Raw genomic sequence first — 19,505 nt, forward strand, 5'->3', positions numbered from 1 at the left:
ATATACCAGTGAATATAAACATCCTGGAAATGATAAATTCCAAAATATGCTATACTTCACTTTATATTAGATCCAAAAAGAATAAACATTTCATATATACATTAAAACAGGAATAAATATGTCAGAAGCAATGTATAGAAAACACATAAAATATAAAACTCATGACATGATGCGTACAAAGTTTATAAACTTACCGGATAATTTAGATGTACAAATACAAAATGGGAAATAAAAACATGAAAGAAACTCCATCAAACCAGTATGGTAAGAGTAGGAATTATTTCCATGACATTACTTTGTTCATCAACTTTCAAAAATAAAAAATAAAATACTGGACCACAGAAACTACACAATAAAACCACCACCTAACCTATACAATTACCTCCTGTAAGAAAGTTCTACAACCATATCGGTCCGAAACAAATACAACTGAAAAAAGTAGACCACTCTTAATGAAACCAATGGCCACTACTATTGGAACGCTACGCCAACCAGTTTCCCGATGGTGTTTTTTCTTTGATTTCGAAGGAATTAGACCACGAATTCCGAAAAAGCACATATTTTTTGAAGATTCTTTCGACTTCCTACGTAGAACAGAATTCCAGCTGATTTTCAACAAACGTAGTCTATTATTTGGCTCGAGAAAGAGAAGGATCATACATGCACTCATAGCCTACTTCCTTCACGAAAGTAATAAACTCCTTAAGTATAATAAACTATCCAGAATTTGAACTTTTTCGTAATTTGGAAATTTTAATATGTGAAGATGAACTCAGACTATGTCATACGAATTTTTCATATCTAACTCGATTATATGAAATGCTTTAATACTGCATTTAGGAGTATTTTTCCAAGCACTAATCAATTTTAATCATGTACATTGTTTTCAGAGCCTCAACTACACACTTCGCTCTATTCGACATAATACGGTTCCATATACTTTTGGTGGAAGTCTACCACCATCGAACACAATATTATTATTTTATCCCACAATGGATGCATTACCTTCAACAAAATAGAGTGAAAATTGCAGAGCAACCGGAATGAATGGATCTGAGATCGTATCGACGGTACCTGAGCTAGCCAGTTATTTTCAAACAGGTTCTATAAACCTTCCAATCATTGTCCAGCAATCTACTGTTTGATATTTCAAGTACTGTGTAATCATTTCCTCTGCCAGGAATTAACCACAGTACATTTTCTCATTATATTAATGTAAACATTAGAAACTGTATAAATCTGTATGTAACGGTTCAGAACGCAATTTTATTTAATACTTAATTTATCACCTAGTACGATTACTTACAGTTATATGTAGTGAACTATCAGCCACTACCGACATCTTACCACTTTAATTATTAGCCAAAATGGGGTACGACATGTTATTTTTGATCGTTGCCTTTACAAGTTGCTCTGATATCCTGAAATTAACTGAAAATAAAGAAGAAAAGGATAAGCTAAAATAGGATTTAGGAATTATCGTGAGACTTAAGACTTCGCCATCTCACAATTAAATGATAAGTCAACCTTCAAAATCCAGAAATGTCAAATATTTGCCGCATTCGTTCGTATGTTATCCAAAAGACTAACGACCATGGCGCCTAAACTGATGTAAAATAATAAATTTAATTTAGAAGGTCTAAAAACTAATCATATATTTTTTTCATATTCTAATAGATATCAACACAATTAATTTACCGATCGGACATAAGATGGCACAAAACCTTTGTACAGTGCAAAAAAGCCTTCCTCCCGACAAATTCGTTTTAGGCAATCATAAGATCCTTTGTATTGATGTGTCCTGCAAAATTAACTGCTTGCAGCGACAATAATACTACCATCAACGAGAAAAAGAACAGAAAAGAAAATAAGAATTTACCTAGAACTTAAAAAGCTAAAATTTACAATTTCTCATCACTGCTGCGCAATTGTACCATTATTCGTGTCTTTACAACATCCGCTGGAGTAGATATAACTGCAGCAGCCATGCCCGAAACAAGACTGGCAATAAAATGTGTGTAATAATTATCCAAGCAACCTTTCGCTATCAACCAATGCTTCGTAAAATCGTAAGTTGCAAGATCTGTGATTACACGATGCGAACAAAAACATGGACTTGTATTTGGAAATAAAACATTCAGTTGCACGTTTAATATATTGTGTGAGACGAAAAACTAATCCGAATTATCCCACACAACCTGGAACATATCAATTTGACTTTCAAAATTGCAACATACTTATACTCACCAGCCATATTCAGTAAAGCTGCTCTTTGAGTGTTTGGAAGCCAACCAGTCCACAAGCCCGTGAAACCGTTACTTTTGTAAAGTACAACAAACACATGGTATGAATTCGGAAACCTGAAGCTATAATTGGAACTGACAGGAAAAAAAATGTAAAAATTTAAAGGAATTAAGAAACTTCAAACATTTTGTATGAAATATTATAAAATGATAACCGAGGCTGAACATTGTCCGACTTTCTCAGTCTCTTAGCTTGCATTTGTACTTTGATTAAATCAGTTGGTGATGCCAAAAACTGCGCCACAGCACCCGAGACTAAACCACAAATTGCTGACTGCCTTAAAAAACCATAAACATTTCTTTATGAAAGTAATTTGTAAGAAAAAAAAAAAAAACGTAAACGCAGTAAAACAAATGTAGGACAACTTTAAAAAACATACCATATTGGAAAGATTTTTTGTTTTTCCTTATCAAAAATTGCGAATCGCATAGTTTCGTAAATACCCATTCGAAATCCTGTGTAAACTGTAATCAAATATATTTATTCCTTAAAAAAAGAAAAGATATTCGACTTGGCTATCTTTGGAACATCGTACAAACAATTAATAACGTAACTTCACAAAAGCTTACTGAGATGCCGATATATTGCTGGAGTAAGTCCACTGAATAGAGAACGAAAGTTTTCACTCTTCACTGAAAAGAGTAGATGAGTTATAAGTAAAAAACAAGTGCAGCTTTATCGGACTAGTCTACTGGATAATTATTACAAAGAATAAGAAGCAAAACTGACAAAAACTTGTTTCTAGAGCTTTTTAACCATGAGAATATGTAATTTTATGTGGAATGAGATGTAGTACAGCAGCAGCACCTACAACTGAGCGAACCAATCTTACAAATGTGCCATGTGGTTCGTAACATTGTAGGAGGTTGAAGATCACTTTTGGTTATTTCCATACGGTTCGGTAACATTTGCAATCGAGTTTTGATGACATCCAAAGGATAAGTTACTATGAAAAAAGAACAAATTATCTTCAAGACATAACGAGCTCATTAAAAAAAGGAAACAAAGATAAACTTACTGTTCAATTGGAATTCAACGGAAAATCTTTCGCTATTATTAAATAGAATGATATAGCAATTAAAATATAAAACTAGTGCTTCTGAATGTCTCACTAGCATCTCTGATTTCAATAAATTCGTAGAAATGTTAGCAATAGTGGGCTCTACTTTAAAGGCACGAATTTAAACATAACTTTTCAAGAACTCCAAAAAAAATACCTACCACTTTCAGCAACAAATGAAGCACAACATGAGAGAACGTATTTAGAACCAATAGCACGCATCGTTAATGACGAATTCATCTGGTGTTCATCCACATCCATTTGTCCAATTAGCTGTAAAAAAAAAAAATCGTAACATTCAATGATATTTCATCATGTCACGATGTTCACATTTACTGAGAATACGCCAAGTGCATATATGCTTGACAAAATACCATACTATTAATGAATGAACATGGTTATTCAGTGCCTACTTATTTGCTCAAATCTAATTAAAACAAATGTGAAATCGCTTCAACATACGACAGAATAAAATATGTACGCGAAGCTTTAAATGAAACGTACCATCCCTGACACTTAAAATTTAAATACTGTTAGGAACCTACAAGCCAGAACTCATCTCCAACCTCAGCACATGTAGATGATGATTCCAATCTCACCGAAATCTAAATCATGTCAGTAGTCATCACACAATGTGTAAATCCCGCATGAGTTTTGTTACTCCATGTTGGAATATGAAAAATCCATTAACGTTCTCTTTTAAGTTCTTACCTAAAATCGTGTGTAAAAATGACGTTTTTTTTTTTATGAGAGGAGGAAATTTTCCTTGATGCACATTTTATGTACTTTTTGATATGATTTAATAAAATTCTGAAATGAGATGAAATGTATATAAAGGGAAAAAGGCAAATATCTAATACAAAGTAAACGAAAAATCCACAAAATTCATGTCATTAGTACCGCAAAAATGCACCACCATCAAAATCCACTGAAAACATGCTACCACCAGCATAGATCGCAGCCTTACTAAGACCTGCAAGCTTCTCCCAAACGACTTCTAAGGCGTCCGCGGAAGCGAATAGTGATAATAATGTTGTTGTAATAAGCGTAGTCATGTCTTCCAATAGATAAAGCTCTGCCTTTTTGCACGAGAATTAGGAAGTAAATGAATGGTTTTCTTGAAAAAAAATTCTTTAACGTTTATGCAGATGTAGAGATGATCCATATAGTGACAAAAAATGTAGTACACAAAGAGAGGAATATCTGTTCCTTATTACGTAACCACTCTAGAGAATAAACCAGTGATCATTTCAAATCCAAGAATAATCCTAACCCCTTGAATACAACAGAGATGGATTTAGCGACCCTGTTCATAAAAATTTTTTGATGGTTCGATGAGACAATAATACACTGAGAAAATTACGAATTCAGAACAAAATACTGAGTAACTTGGTCGAAAATTTATCAGGATCGATTCTCAGCAATGATGGATAACATTATGAAAGTAATTGAATGGGTATAATAAGTAACCTCCATAATGCATGAGGTTTTTTCCTGTTACTTTTTATACTTTTATCATGCCTAAATCAGCATTTTTTAATGAATACCTAACGTTGGTGAAAATGAAATGGTGTAGTGGATAACGAAGACTGAAAAACTGTATTACTGAGATAAAGGACTACAACGCAAAGGAGCTCCGGTCATGGGTTTCAGTTTTGTAGTCTTGGCTAGGGAGTCAAACATACATCAAAAGTACTTTCATACTGCTGTTTCAGAATGCGACTACAACTGAAGTTAACTTTAAGTTATACTGTATCCATAACTTGAGTTATAAATATGAAGCCATGACGAAATGCATTTTATGAAGTCAAGGGAATGGTATGCGATTAATGAAATCCACAAAAGAACATGCAAACAGATAAACATTAATAGCTGGAGAAAAAGTGCAAAAAATGACCGAGCAAAATTGTATAAGTTAACAAGAAAAATACAAAATCATAAAAAAAAAGAATAAAATCGTTTTAAATCGTAATAAAACCTCCTTCCCCCTCACAATTCTTTTTACCGGATTGAAGAATTAACCTGATTAGTAAAAATGAAATATATTTGCAAGTCAGAACATAAAAAAAGAAAAAACTTCCACACTGGAAGTTCGACCTTGCATGAACCCTCTCGCGAATCACCTGCCTTTGCTGATGTCAAAACACATTTCATTCCCATAGTGAATGTTTTTGGATTAAATCGTTTAAACTAAAGTGCTATTTAACATCTGACGTTTGCACACCAGTTTTCCTTCAGGTAAGAAACTATCAAAGAAAATTACGAATTTAATGCAAGCTTGTGGTGGGACCGAAAATACGATGTTAATTTTAATAGAATAATCTAAAATCAATAAATTAGAAAACAGGACATTATTAAAAAGAAAACATAGAATAGAAAAATTATAATAAAGAACAGAACCACTAAAAAATTCTAAAAACAAGAAGAAATAAACGAAAAATTTAAAAGAAAATACAGAGAAGGAAAATTAGAACGCAGAACAAAATTGTTATTTAAAAAATCCTAAAATAAGAACAAATGAAACATTAACGAAATATTAATAAAAAAATCTTAATAATAGCCTGGTTAAATATTAAATCAATAATATTAAAAGAAAAAATATTAAATATTCCGAGAAGATATGAAGTCCAATCTCTTCGTCCTTCATTTTCAGTGAATTGCTGCTAAATCTCCCATTTGATTTCCTCCTGTTTCGTCATAAAAAAAAAAAAAAACAGAAGGAATCATCTGAAAAACAGCAATGAGTGCTATATTATTCTCCCTCGGAAAATATTAAATGTCTTAAATTTCTGGAAGTGTAGCAAGTTCCACTCCAACCTCCTTAACGACATTTTAAAAATTTTCACTCGTCTGTTCATATTTATCCGGTAAAAACCTAGAAATCGACACTGAAGAAACAAAATATGTGAAAAGAAATATCTGATGCGAGGAATGTAGTTTCCATCTGACCTTTCCTTTCTCCGCTTTTTCTTCCCGCCTGCTTCCTCTTTTTTTTTAAATTTTATTTCAATTTTATCTTTTTTTTTTTAATTTTTTTATTTGCTTTTTAAAAAATTTTTTTTTGATCCCTCCACCTCCTCCGCGTTCCTTTGGTCGAAGATTGTACTGCAACGTATATTTTATAAAATTATTGAAGTCTAGGTATTCACAGAGTAATGCAACCGAAACTGGTCACGATAAAATAAGTCTCACCAAAAAATGATAAAAACTTTGACCTGTTAGAATACATCACTTTTCCTACATTGAATCTGTCATATAATTAAAAATTTTTGAAAACTAAGTTATTTTATGAAACCTGTAGTATGTTGGATAACACGCCTGGTAAATCCCAAATTCGACTTCGGCTATATTAAGTTATACGTCATACCAAGTAAGGCCTATAGCTCACCATACGCAAGAGTGAACACTAACTAATTCACCACTCAATAAACCTACTTTATCGAGACCAACCCCCAGGAAAAAACACATTCACCCCTTTCCCACCTCCCACGTGGTTCTCTTCTCGGCAACTGTTGCATAACCCAACCCATTGTGCAACTTTTTTTCCCTTCCAATTAAAATAGAATACACCTGGTCCAGTCAAAGTTCACATGAGTATTTTTGTGAATACGGTGGGAGGATGCAGCGGAGGAGTGTACCCGTCATGAGGAGATTTGTTAAATTACAATTTTCGAATTTAGTTTCTTTTTTAGCTTCAAACTTTTAACTTTTTGTGGAAAATCTTTTACCTTTAAATGATCAGCGTAGATCTTCACGTACAGTTATTTTTCACTTACCAAAATTTGGGATCAAACGAGAATTAACAATATTACATCCAACTTGTGGCATCTAATTCCACTTTAAATTTTATTTTTCTCTTCCTGCAATAGATTTTCCGCTTTGCTGTTCCAATATATTTTCATAGATTTTTTCAGACATCTTTTAAAGAGAAATTTATAAATTTCATCTTGTCGTACAATTTCACCTCTTCTTCTATTGCTGAACAGTGATGTTGATATGATATAACAAGCAATATTTTTCATTTGAACTCTCGTCGCATAATAACCTACCTTGTATTTCACAATTAAATTAGGTTTGATAAGGTATTTACTCGAGACTCTCATAAGAACTTTCTACGACATGAATTAGACGTCAGAATGTCTGTGTTTTTCCGCTGAAAAGAAAACCTGCATTAAATGTTAAGTCATGTAAGGAACAAGAATGTTACCGCACTCAGTCAGAAATGATGTTTAGTATTCATAAGAGATATCCAGATGTTAATGAACTCTCATAAATAAGGGAGCATTAAATGATCAGTTTATTCATCTTTTACATTTTGAACAATTGGAATTGTTTGGTTGTTACAAATCGAGTTATGTTATACGAAGTTGCAAACACTAGCATTAAATATATTAATGAGAATTAAGGAATTTTTTATAATACATATAAAATCTAGGCGATATTATTGTTCTGGCATTAAGATTACTTCATATAAGCAATGGACGAACTTTTCATAATTCCTGATTGTTCAGTGATAATTTAGTCATTTTCAATCTTTTAGCATGAAGTGATCAAGCATAGAATAAATAATCGAAATGCTATGCATTCGAGACATCAAAAGTGATGACGAAATTAATAAAACTAATTAATTATTTTTAAGTTGTAAAAAATCTTACGGTGTCATAAATCATCTCTCCATAAATTTGGCTTCTTAAGATTTATTATTCATGTGACTTTATTGGCTCTCATCATAATCTCTTCTTTTAAATTCCCTATATGATCCTGTCGTAAAAAACAATACATTTAAATTACATTCAAATTTTAATACTTTTGCCAGATGTCTTATAAGTCATTCACCAAATAATTTCGCATTTGTAACTAATCTATGTCTAGATTATTTAAACCCTAATTCCTTTTTCTCACACAATAAAAAATCCTTTGTTAGCAATCTTTGTTTCACATCATTTAAATGTCCTCTGCTGGATATCTAGTCAGTTCAGTTCTGTAAATCAACCATCCTTCATTACGGTTATTCATTCTACATTTTGGGGTGGTTTTTGAATTATATCTTTCGTTACGCGTTGTTATAATGTTGATTTCTCGATTTAATTATCCAAGTTTGAGGCAAAATAAGCTCACTGCTATATCATAAATATTCGAGTACCTGACGACAACCTTTCGCGACAGTAGAAGATAAATTCTGAACTATCCATAAATTGCGTCCTCTTCATTAGTTGCAAACACCCCGCAGGAAATTGAACATTTATTGAAGGCTGGCATATCATGCATGCCCTCCTTTGCTTCACACTTAGCTATCTTTTAACTTCATTTATTGAAAAAAAAAAATCCAATCAGCATAAAGGGAAAAGAAAGTTACATCAACAAAACACAAAATATGCACTATCCACTAATAAATATTGAATTAAAATTCCGAACAATTTTCATTAGATTAATTTTACAAAAGTTTTACCTCATCTTTTCTGTTATTCATTAACATTTTGCGATTTAAAATAGCGAACAATTCTCAGATTGAATGATTAACAGAAATGCTTATATACAAAATCCTTTGTTTTTTTAATCACATAACAATAAGTTCGATGATACAAGAACTATCAAAAACTACCACGATAACTCAGAAACGCGAAACTGCGAATCATGCTTTCTGTGGCTCTTCCTTCTCAATGACATCCTTCTTCATGTGACTATCAATATGATCGCGAACCCATTTCCATGCACTAGCTATAATAGATGTATTTAATGATTGGAATAGAAATTTTAATTTGGAAAACGTTATTAAATAAGTAAGAAATGGATAAAATTCTCACCATAACGATGCAGACATTTGAAATGAAGAAAAAATGCAGTACGTTCTTCCGTACTGCCAACATTTGATTCTTTCAGTTGATCATGGATGAAATCAATGATATATGCCAACCAGAGAACGTTTGTAATGGAACGAAACGGTCGCCAAATGTTTCTAAAATTTTGGTATCGAGAAAGCATCTACACATTTAAAAAAATCCCAATTATCGAACTCATCCAGTTCAAATATCCATGCATTCGTTAAATTTTCATTGCTTTGCTTTTCTAACAGTATAAAATCTAGGACAGACAATGATTCCGTTCTTAATATATCACTCATCTTTTAATCCTAATTTTCTCAATTAATGTATAAAGTGAATGACACTTATGTGGCTTTATTTTTACCGACATTCAAGAATGTAAAGCTACAATAATACTCAAAATTTAATTACTTGCTTATTCTACGCATTGTTTGAAAAGCAATGTGTTCGAAATCACCTTCACCCATAAAAAATTCTTCATTAGATGCCCAGTCAAAATATATTGTAGACGTGCCTGCAATGCCTTTGGTAATGGGGAAATTCATGCTTTTAACAACAAAAAAATATCAAATTCTGTTCTAATTAGGAAGGCTTTTTATTGAGGATGAAAAAAGTATACCTTTGGTCATTCTGCAGAAAGAAGAATTTATAATTTTAACTCTAGCACCATGTGCATATATATAGACTTCAGAACCGTCAAACTTGCTTCTAAAATTATGTTGAATTTTAATTTTCCATTTTCAAAATGAAATTTTAAGAGGACAACAGTGAATGATAACTAGCTGATTAGGTTTGGAGATCAAACCTGATTGTATCAATACAGTCAACACTGGTAATCAAAATATTCTCGCAGTTCAGGTCGCGATGTTCAAATGAAAGCCGAAATTCAGCGACAGCAAGGGCCATGAACAACTGATAAACGATGCTGTACGCTTGAAGAATAGTAGTAATCTACAAAATTAACAAGTATATCCCGAATTTTTGGAACAAGCAATCTTAAAAGGAATAAATATACTATCATGTTGCTTTCATTGTTTTTCCCAATCCAATCTTTTGTTATGTTACCACCAAACAATTACATTGTATATAATAAAATCAAAGTTCAACAATACCTTATATTCTTTCAAGCTAGTTCCACCATGCTCAGCAAAGAGAAGCAGAAAACTTTGGTTGGCAGGAAATAGATTCGGATTTAATTTGTCGGACTTCCCATTTTGCTTGTACTCTCTCCATGCATAGATCATTGACGACGGATAAAGTCCTACAAAGCATGAAAGTGTTTGAAAAAACGTGCTAATCAGCGTCTATTTCAGTCTGTTAAAAATGAGAAAATGCTTGTAATCCTCGCAAAATGCTTGTTATCCTCCTTATTTTTCACAAAAATTCAATTGTATCGTTCACCTTTCACAACCATCGCTCCTTTCAGTTGGACAAATCCTTCCGTAGAATATCCCTGTTTGACTTGACACAGATCCGCAATTTCTTTTAGAACGATCAATTTTGCAACACCATCGCGGAATGAGCTTATATAACATCCACCAATCGGTTGGTCATCATCATCACCAATAGGGATCAACTAAATATAAGAGTTAAGGAAATAAAGCGTTACATTTTACAAATTGTCTTGTCCGAAGCAGTTTATGAAGAAAATTTACCTTCAGAATGACTGTTTCCATTTTATATTCAGCAAGAAAAATCTCGCAATATACTCCTTCTGCAATTTTCTTCGCTTCCGAGACATTGCTGCAGTTACAATTATGATTTTTAACTTCAACAATGGATTCGTGATTTCAAAGATAAACCAAAAGAAATTTCTATTTCTAATTATAACTTATTGCTGGTAAGTAATAGATAGCTTTAAGCCTTAAGAAAACATTAACAATTCAGGATCTTTTCCAACAATTCAATTCCCGTAATGAGCTATCACGGGAAGACGATTCTTGTGTACCTGCATTACTTTTATCATTTAGAAATGGTCTAACTTACAGCACTTTTTTCACCTTTCTCCAACGCATAATTTGCGGCTGACTACAGATGTGAAGAAGTTCTTTGAGATAATTACGTTTGGTTGCATAGTTAGTGGTCCAAGGGAACGATTCTCTCAGATAAAAAGGACGGTTATCCTAAAATAGGAAAAAAAAAAAGAAAGAAAACACGATAAGCTATGTATCATGCAGAATATTGCTTCTGTAAAACATTTACGGAAAAGAAAAAAAAGAATAAATTGGATATTAAGTGTTTCTAAAAAGAAAAATGAATAAAAAATGAAATAAGAATGAAAGAATAGGAGGAAAAACGCTTCGTACAAATTTGAAATTTGCCTCCTTTTCAATTACATAACTAATGAAAACAGATGTAGAATTTTTCGTTTTTTAATTAAATAACAAAAACATACCTTAGAGTCATCATATGGCATCAAATTACCTAGAAGTCTTCCCTCACTGACACTTTTATGCAATATCGTAAATTGAGAATTAATTAGTTGCAAAAGGAATTTTTCAGAATGTGAAAACGCTAAAATGAAGTGAAGTGAGTTGCAAGTTATTTCTAGGATTTATAGGATCTTTTTTTTTTCTTTCAACACCTTCAAAATTGTTGAAAGGATGAAAAATGAGAGGGTGTCCGTACTGAAATTATTCATCCTTAGAAACTTTATTTAAATAAGATGAAATACTACTAAATAAATAATGATTTGGCTAAAATTGCCATTAATTCTTTAAAACTACAGTAATAATTTTATTGCTACTACAAATTAATTCAAAAATGAAGTGTAGTTAGTAACCAACTGACACTCTACCGGCAAGAAAGGCTCTATTTCTTTATCTTCTTCCAGCTGAAATACGATGATTTAATGTTTCAATGATAAGGCATTTGCATGAAAAATCTGCTAATCTAAATTCTGGGATATATTCTGGTAAAAAAAAAGAACCCATTTGCATCATTTTACAGTTTCAATATTTACTTACTGCGTTATTGTTCACGTGCAATTTTTTTTATCCAATATGACCTTTACTTCAATTTAGTTTTTGTTAGCAAATATAACCTATTAACTTGGCTATCTATCACAGCAACTTATATAATTAATTTGCTACCTCTTCAGCACGAAAGTCTTCCGGTTCATCCGTAAGGATTAGAACACCATTGTATTTAATTGGTTTTTGTACCATTGTTTTCGCTGAAAATGAGACAAAGAAATTGTTAGAACATAATAAGAAAAGAAGGCCAGATCTGCAATATCATGAGAGGGATGAGAATTACGAACGTGCTTTTACGTTATATAACCACACAAAACGTTAACGTGGTCGATAAACGTCAATGACGAAACAAGCTAAAACGAATTTGAAGACCGACTGTTAAATGGATAATATGGAAAGATGAATGAAACAATACCATGACGTAACTTATGCAAATTAGTGGAATTTTTAAGCTGAAAGACAGAGGAAGAGAAAAAAGTGAAAAAGAGGGAAAAATGATAGAGAAAAGACAGAATAAAGAAAATGATAAGTCCATTTTACGATTATAGATAATATGGAAATTTTTAAAATAGAACTCATCTTACTTCTCAAGCAGTATATTTGATCAGAAAGGGTTTAAAAACACATTTTAATTGTTTGAAATGACTAGGAAGAATAAAGTAAAGCGTAAATAATTCCCTTAATATCACTCAAGCGCTTCCCTCACTGGATACTTGAAATTTTTTTTTTTAACTTGAAAGTTTTTGATATGTAAAGGAAACCTAAAGATTTTCATTTAATTCCTAAAGAAAAATCTTTAGGAATTAAATGAGGAAACATTCATTATAGGCTGGTAAGGTGATAAATAAGCACTTAAGGGAGATGAATGTTAAATTTTAAATATTTATATTTAAGAAACCATAAAGTGGTGAAAATAGGCTTTTTTTAAAAAAAAAAATATTATCCGAAATTTATCGATAGCTATAAGGAAATTATGGTAACAGCAAAATTATTATTTATAGCTACAAAGAATTTAGTCTGGCCAGATTATTATTTACTTTATAATGCAAGACAGCTTGATGGCTTGAGCAACAATATCATGTAGAAGCGCAAAGTAGTGATTCTCTTCATTGAACAAAGTTTTTGAGAAAGGATAATTTCAATACAAACATCCATCATTTCCTATTTTTCCTGTAATTTTGAAACAGGTTGAAAAAAAATATCCTGGATTATTCAAGTAGCTTGCAGTTGTACTATACACTTTCTACTTCAAGCTTTCTAACTTTCTGAGATATATCTTTTTTTGTAACTGATTGTCAGCTTATGACGTTTTATGAATGTATTAATGCTGAAAGATTTCCAAATTATTTGATGGCAAATGATGACTCTAAAACATGTTTTCTTTTATTTAAGCTTTTTGTTTTATTTATTTATTTTATTTTATTTTGCTAATCGAGAAAGAGACAAATTTCGAATTTATATTGTTCCTATCTTTTTTTTTTTCTTTTTTGAAAGCACTTGATATTTCATTTATTGCATTATGAAAAATAAAATTGTTTGTTCTTCTTTTTTCTGAAATGCTTTTTATTTTGTACTAGAACGATTCCTTTGGAAGGAAGGATCAATTGTTGGTAAACGAAAAAAAAAGAAAAAAACAGTTATGAATACCAATTTTCTCCTACATAATTTTTCGATGATTATAATTATCAAAAAGGTTTGCATTTCAGTAAAAGTTAGAAATTCTCTCCCTAAATATCAGTATACTTGTTTTAGGTCTTTGCTGTATGCATTTTGTATTGTTTCACTTCTTCAGGTTTAATTCATGAAAAATGGTCTCGATTTCCAGACCCATCCAGATATACCAACTATTTTTTTTGGTTAAGTGAATTTTATGTTGGTTTTGAAGCTTTGATTTTATTTGATGTCTTTCATAAACTGAAAAGTGTTCAAAAAACAAAACAAAAAAAAAAAAAAAAGGACTACAATAAGCATAGAGTTCAAAGTTTCAGCATCATTTGAAGGCGATGGTTGATTTTTCTTTTGCAACTTATTTGCTTACTATTCTATTTGTCATAGGTATCTTAACTGATATCATATGATAAATCATTTTCTTGTAATAAATGATAACCAGCTGTTATGATTATCAACATCAGTCATACAATCATCAAATTTCCGATAGTTCTGCTTCACTTACTTTATGCATGATTAATGCTGGCGTACTGTAACAAAAATTCTCGACTAATTGTGGGCTGTAGTTTTCTGTTTAATATGGAATTAGTGGACCCCTACTACTATAAGATCAATATTATGCGAAACAATGTTTCCGAAACAAAATATACTTCACTTGTCAAATTATGAAGTTTCGTCAAACAAATCTTTCCATCCTTTTTCCCTCAGTTCATTTAAGTTCATTTTTCTTAGTGAAAGTTTAATTATTTTCATATTTATTTGCAAATTTGAAATTTGAGCATAACATTATATTTTTTGCATTTGAGGACAATAAAGAAAATAAATTGAGAGACATTTCCGGCATTATCTGTAATATCATTCCATTTTTCCAACATTGAGGAAGATGCAATTACTTTGGCATATGCTAGACTGTTCAAATATCATGATAATGATGATGTAGTTATCAGTTCGTGTTTAGTTTCAGTTAAAACTCTAATGATATTGAACGTGATACTAATCACGGTGATATCACCGGAATCAATAAGCGAAAGAATATAGATGGATAGTAATTTTCATTCTTGTAGCGTTCAGGAAAGACTCACTTTATTTGTTTTCGATTTTAAGATATCATTATTTCCAGTCAGTGCTAATCTCATTTTATGGTAAATCGAATTATGTAAGACAAAAACAGGAATGGTCAGATTAGTGACACTTTGGAAGAAGTGAAAGCATGCACAAATAGTAAGGACAATCATTTTTATTATTTTCTATTTTTTTTTTTCCAACATTACTTAAATGATTTTTTAAGCCGTTAATTTCGATATTTTATATTATTGGAAAATTCAGTAATTGATCATCTTCGTTAAAAACTAGGTGCATGCTTCGCAAAATATTTCATTATTTCACTGATACGTTGACATTTTATCGCAACAGTATTCCTTGATGAGACTTCTATTGCTTTCATATCATCAAAAATCTCCTTTTTCTTGCATATATACTTTTAAGCAATTGTACTTACACAATGCAAAAATTTTTTTAAACATTTATTTTAATATTGAGTAGTAACTAATATAAAAGATCTAATAACTTTTCCGAACTATTTTTTCGAAATAACGCTATACAGTTGACGATGTACACCATAGTATTATTACATGTTTAGATACCTAGAGGTCTTAATTATTGGGATGCAGTATCATTATAGCTCATTTCAAGTACTATTCCCTACTGCTATAGATTTAAATTCATGGCAAATTTTATGGATTTACTTCCTAAATAAAATTCAAATGACGAAACAGTATTGGAATCAGTTGTTTCACCTAATGATTTTAAAAGGCAAATTAACATGCTAAAATTTATAGTAAGTTAAGCCAGCCAAAAAACTTGTAAAATTGCATCTTAAAAAAAATCAAAACAAATTTTTACTATGAAGTGGGTAAATTCATTAAATTTTCCATAGTTCTGTTCGATTTAACAATGGTAATGAATAAAGCATTTTTTTTTTTTTCGTAGTTGTGTGTATGCAAAGTAAAAAAAAAAAAAAAAAAATGTATAGAAAAAATATACAACAATAACAATAATAATAATATTAGTATAATATAATATGCTACCAATACAATAATATAATATAGTATTAGTGTAATATAATGTAATATAAATATAATAATATAATCTCATTCATGTTGTGAGAGGTTTACTATGACCAAGTCATCATAACAAACTTGGTAAGACTAATTCTAATAATGAATGACGACACTGATACGGTGATAACGTTAAAAGTAATGATGAAATAATAATCATGTTGCCGATGAACCATGAATGATGTCATACAATCACATCATGACTATTACATATCTCGTTGGTTGTAGTATACGGAACGAGCAACGCTGCTGATGAGTATTATTTATAATAAATGCTGTTATTACGTCTCATATATATATATATGAATTATTGCACCTTGATTACAAAGATATTTTTTTATAAAATGCATGGTTTGTATTACCAAAAATAGTGGTACTTTTTTATAAAATTTATATTTGAAATTACGAAAACAATCTTTTCATATTTCAACTAATATTTTCTCTCACAAAATTTAAATTTTAAAATCATTTTTAAAAAAATCTTTAGTTCAGATTTTCCATAAAATTTCAAAATGAAACAGAGCATATGATCAATATTATTACAATTGTTTTTATAATATTTGCAGTTTAAATTATAAAACTATTTTTTACTAAATTCATACTTTGAATTTCTATAAAATTTAAAATGAAAAAAGTTTTTTTTTTTTTTTTTTTTAAACAATGTGAAAAAAACCAAAATGATCTTAATTCAAAACTCAAGTCGATTTTAGTTAATGCGCTGTAAAATGGAAATTTTTTATTCGAGATTTGTTGTACATTTGATCATTCTTCACTCCCTTTGTTTGCAAAAAATGATTTTTACTTCACAATACATCCATTTATGACTTTTTAATTTCAAATAATTTTAACTGCAAAAATGAATTTCATTTCAGTGCACAATGATTTTCAGTGAAGCAGTACCATGGTCTCAATGGCGACAGTAAGTGGAAGTTGAATGACATTGATTAAGCAAATATTAGTAGCGGTAATACTGCAGATTTATCAATCTTTTCATGAATATTTAAAAATATTCCCCTATTCCTTCTAGTATTGTGGTAATTTTTTAATTCAGTGATTGTAATATCATTATCAGTGATCGCTTCGGCTGACTTCTTGTGCATAAATACAGCTGCAAAGAAAATTTAATTTGCAACATCCGAGGTGCCAAAAATTTATGCATAAGTAAGCAAAAAAAGAAAACACCTGTCACTTGAAGGTAATGTGACGTGAAAAGAAAACACAACTAACTAGGTAAAATAAAAAAGAACGATTCAAAAATACAAAGAATCATATATATGAGTAATTTGAATTGATAGTAAAACAACAGAGGTATAAACAAGTATAAATTACTGTTTGAGTGAATAAAGCTATAAAAAAATATGCAATAAGTAAAATTACTATAAGACATGCATCAAGAAAAAATACAAATTACTGTTGTTTGAGTAAATGAAGTTAGAAAAATTGAAAATTGTATGCTAATGCATATAAAGTAAAACGAAAAGTTTGGGAAACACAAAAACTGAACATGAGAAATAGCAATCAAAAAAAGAAGAAAAAACAGAAAATAATTGACACATCACTTTTTCACTGAAATTAAAGCCTTGTCATTCAAGGATAGGAACGTGAACTGTTATTCATTATATGCTCAATCGGCGTGTTCTGCTCATCAGTTTGCTCATAACACGTCTCTGGAGGAACCGTTCCATCCAGACTTCCGGTAGGATTTCCCACGCCAGACCCATCATAATACTCACCGTATCCTAAAACTGTGGTTTTCGATGACAAAAAAATCAGTTTGAGAAATTATTACTTGCTTAAAATCGAACTGATAGATGAATGAATGATTGAATAACACAAAGATATATTTCAGATAAGGGAAAAACTTGATGAGAAGTTTACTTATTACTTTAAAATATATCAAGCTAAGAATGTGTTTTTATTCTTTTCACACATCTCCCCTAAACAGGGATTATCTTGAGAAAGATTAATTCACAAAGACAGGAACGATACATTCGTGAATGAAAATTGGAAGAAGTGAAACTAAGATGCAATCTAGAATGCTAAATCTGATGAAAAAGCAACGGAGCAGTGTGACTTTGAAAGTAAGCAAATCAAAGTGAAAATCATTGACGCTTCATCAGTTATGAATATTTGTTCATTCAATTAATTTTAAACCTAATTTCGTTCACTTTTTCTCTTTTATTTATTCAGAAGAAAGAAAAAGTCCTATGCTCAAAATTGAACCTTGGAACTGCACAAATGACATATTATTAACAGTGTCCGCAACCATTTCAACGGTTCGCAAAATTTGCGACATCATTTGTGCATTGTTCATTTGATCCATGTGAACTTTTTGAAGAATTAAGTGAATCCCATTGGAAACCGAATTTAGTGTCTCCTTAATCGCTCGTATATCGTCAGAAATTCCGTTGCACCAACATGTTGAAGGTGGCGGATTATGCACTGGCATATCTGAAAGTTGACAATTTTATAAAATTTATTTTTTCATCAACTCATAGAATAATAGGAAATTCTTTGTACACATAGAGCGGTTCACACTGCCGATCACTACTGGATGTGTCATATTCGGACGACAGCTATGAGCCATATACGGTTGTTGCACGTGAGGACGGTTCGGTTGATCGAAGACGACATTCGGTGGAGTATCCTCAACGTTGCTAACTAGCGGAACACCTAAACATTTACCAAAAAATGGCCATCAAGAAATGTGCAAAGTTGCCATTCTTATCTATTATTATTATTATTATTATTATTACCTAGACTTTTCACACTTTGCAATACGTAAATAACCAGTTGCTATCTAATCATCACTAACGGTTAGTCTTGTACATTTTTCAACCTAATTCTTTCATTGTTCAATTAATTACACGTGTCTTGCATGTTTCAATTTGTCACACGTAATATTACATGTGCATATAAATAATAAAATTGAAAGTGAAAAGACAAACCAGTATTATTCGAGTTATTGTTGTTGATTCGGTTCTTTTTCGTTGCGTTAGAAGCACGTGGCTTGGAACGTACTATACGTGCATCATCTATAAAGAAGATATATGACATTTTAAAATTTCAGATGAAAGGTTTGGGATCATCTCCATTTCTTGTTTTTTTATGTGTACCATAGCTTATTTCAGTTAACAATATATAATAGATAAATGCTATATTTTTGTTAAAATATCAAAACTATTTTTGAAATAGTTGAAGCATTTCATTTTTATGAAAAGAAGTTAAATTAAATAATTTTTACCGTCCATAATGCGCACTACTTCACCATTGTCCACAGGAGCTGCGACATTTCCAGTCTGTTGTTTAGCTGACATTCCTAAAAATGCATTCGAATCATTTTCAAGTGATACAAAATACGGTACATAATAAATCCTTTTCTTTTCAAGCTAATAACTTCCTCCCATTTCACTGTAAAACAATCCGTAAGCATATATGAACAAAAATATAAGACCACCACCTATCCAACTTTCACTATTACCAAACAATAACACTTTCATCCCAATTATGAAATATAAATGTGAGTCGAAAAATTTGCATATTATAACGTCTTCCTTAC

The 19,505-nt window shown here is 30.9% G+C and overlaps 4 protein-coding genes across 4 annotated transcripts; 1 reads left to right on the plus strand and 3 right to left on the minus strand.

The window, feature by feature from the left end:
• Positions 1 to 461: 461 nt before the first annotated feature.
• Bm14404 (Uncharacterized protein) lies at positions 462 to 925 on the plus strand (the record flags this gene model as incomplete). Its single annotated transcript, XM_043073272.1, has 2 exons — positions 462 to 690; positions 891 to 925. 2 exons carry the CDS (start codon positions 462 to 464, stop codon positions 923 to 925), a joined length of 264 nt encoding a protein of 87 aa, XP_042929206.1.
• A 604-nt stretch (positions 926 to 1,529) lies between these two features.
• Positions 1,530 to 3,625, minus strand: Bma-ucp-4 (Mitochondrial carrier protein; the record flags this gene model as incomplete). The annotated part of the gene is made up of 9 exons (XM_043073273.1): positions 1,530 to 1,601; positions 1,699 to 1,801; positions 1,906 to 2,083; positions 2,248 to 2,360; positions 2,459 to 2,581; positions 2,684 to 2,768; positions 2,874 to 2,936; positions 3,137 to 3,250; positions 3,526 to 3,625. 9 exons carry the CDS (start codon positions 3,623 to 3,625, stop codon positions 1,530 to 1,532), a joined length of 951 nt encoding a protein of 316 aa, XP_042929207.1.
• Positions 3,626 to 8,996: 5,371 nt separating this feature from the next.
• Bm10121 (Uncharacterized protein) lies at positions 8,997 to 12,353 on the minus strand (the record flags this gene model as incomplete). The annotated part of the gene is made up of 12 exons (XM_043073274.1): positions 8,997 to 9,082; positions 9,169 to 9,320; positions 9,598 to 9,700; positions 9,806 to 9,894; positions 9,992 to 10,137; positions 10,299 to 10,447; positions 10,588 to 10,762; positions 10,842 to 10,929; positions 11,173 to 11,309; positions 11,582 to 11,700; positions 11,977 to 12,019; positions 12,279 to 12,353. 12 exons carry the CDS (start codon positions 12,351 to 12,353, stop codon positions 8,997 to 8,999), a joined length of 1,362 nt encoding a protein of 453 aa, XP_042929208.1.
• Positions 12,354 to 17,533: 5,180 nt separating this feature from the next.
• On the minus strand, positions 17,534 to 19,263 carry Bm10122 (Uncharacterized protein; the record flags this gene model as incomplete). Its single annotated transcript, XM_043073275.1, has 5 exons — positions 17,534 to 17,685; positions 18,170 to 18,397; positions 18,485 to 18,619; positions 18,895 to 18,981; positions 19,191 to 19,263. The coding sequence occupies 5 exons, from the start codon at positions 19,261 to 19,263 to the stop codon at positions 17,534 to 17,536; spliced, it is 675 nt and encodes a 224-aa protein (XP_042929209.1).
• Between the last annotated feature and the right edge of the window lie 242 nt (positions 19,264 to 19,505).

Source organism: Brugia malayi, assembly GCF_000002995.4.
Source record: "Brugia malayi strain FR3 genome assembly, contig: Bm_v4_ChrX_scaffold_001, whole genome shotgun sequence".
Taxonomy (NCBI): Eukaryota; Metazoa; Nematoda; class Chromadorea; order Rhabditida; family Onchocercidae; genus Brugia; species Brugia malayi.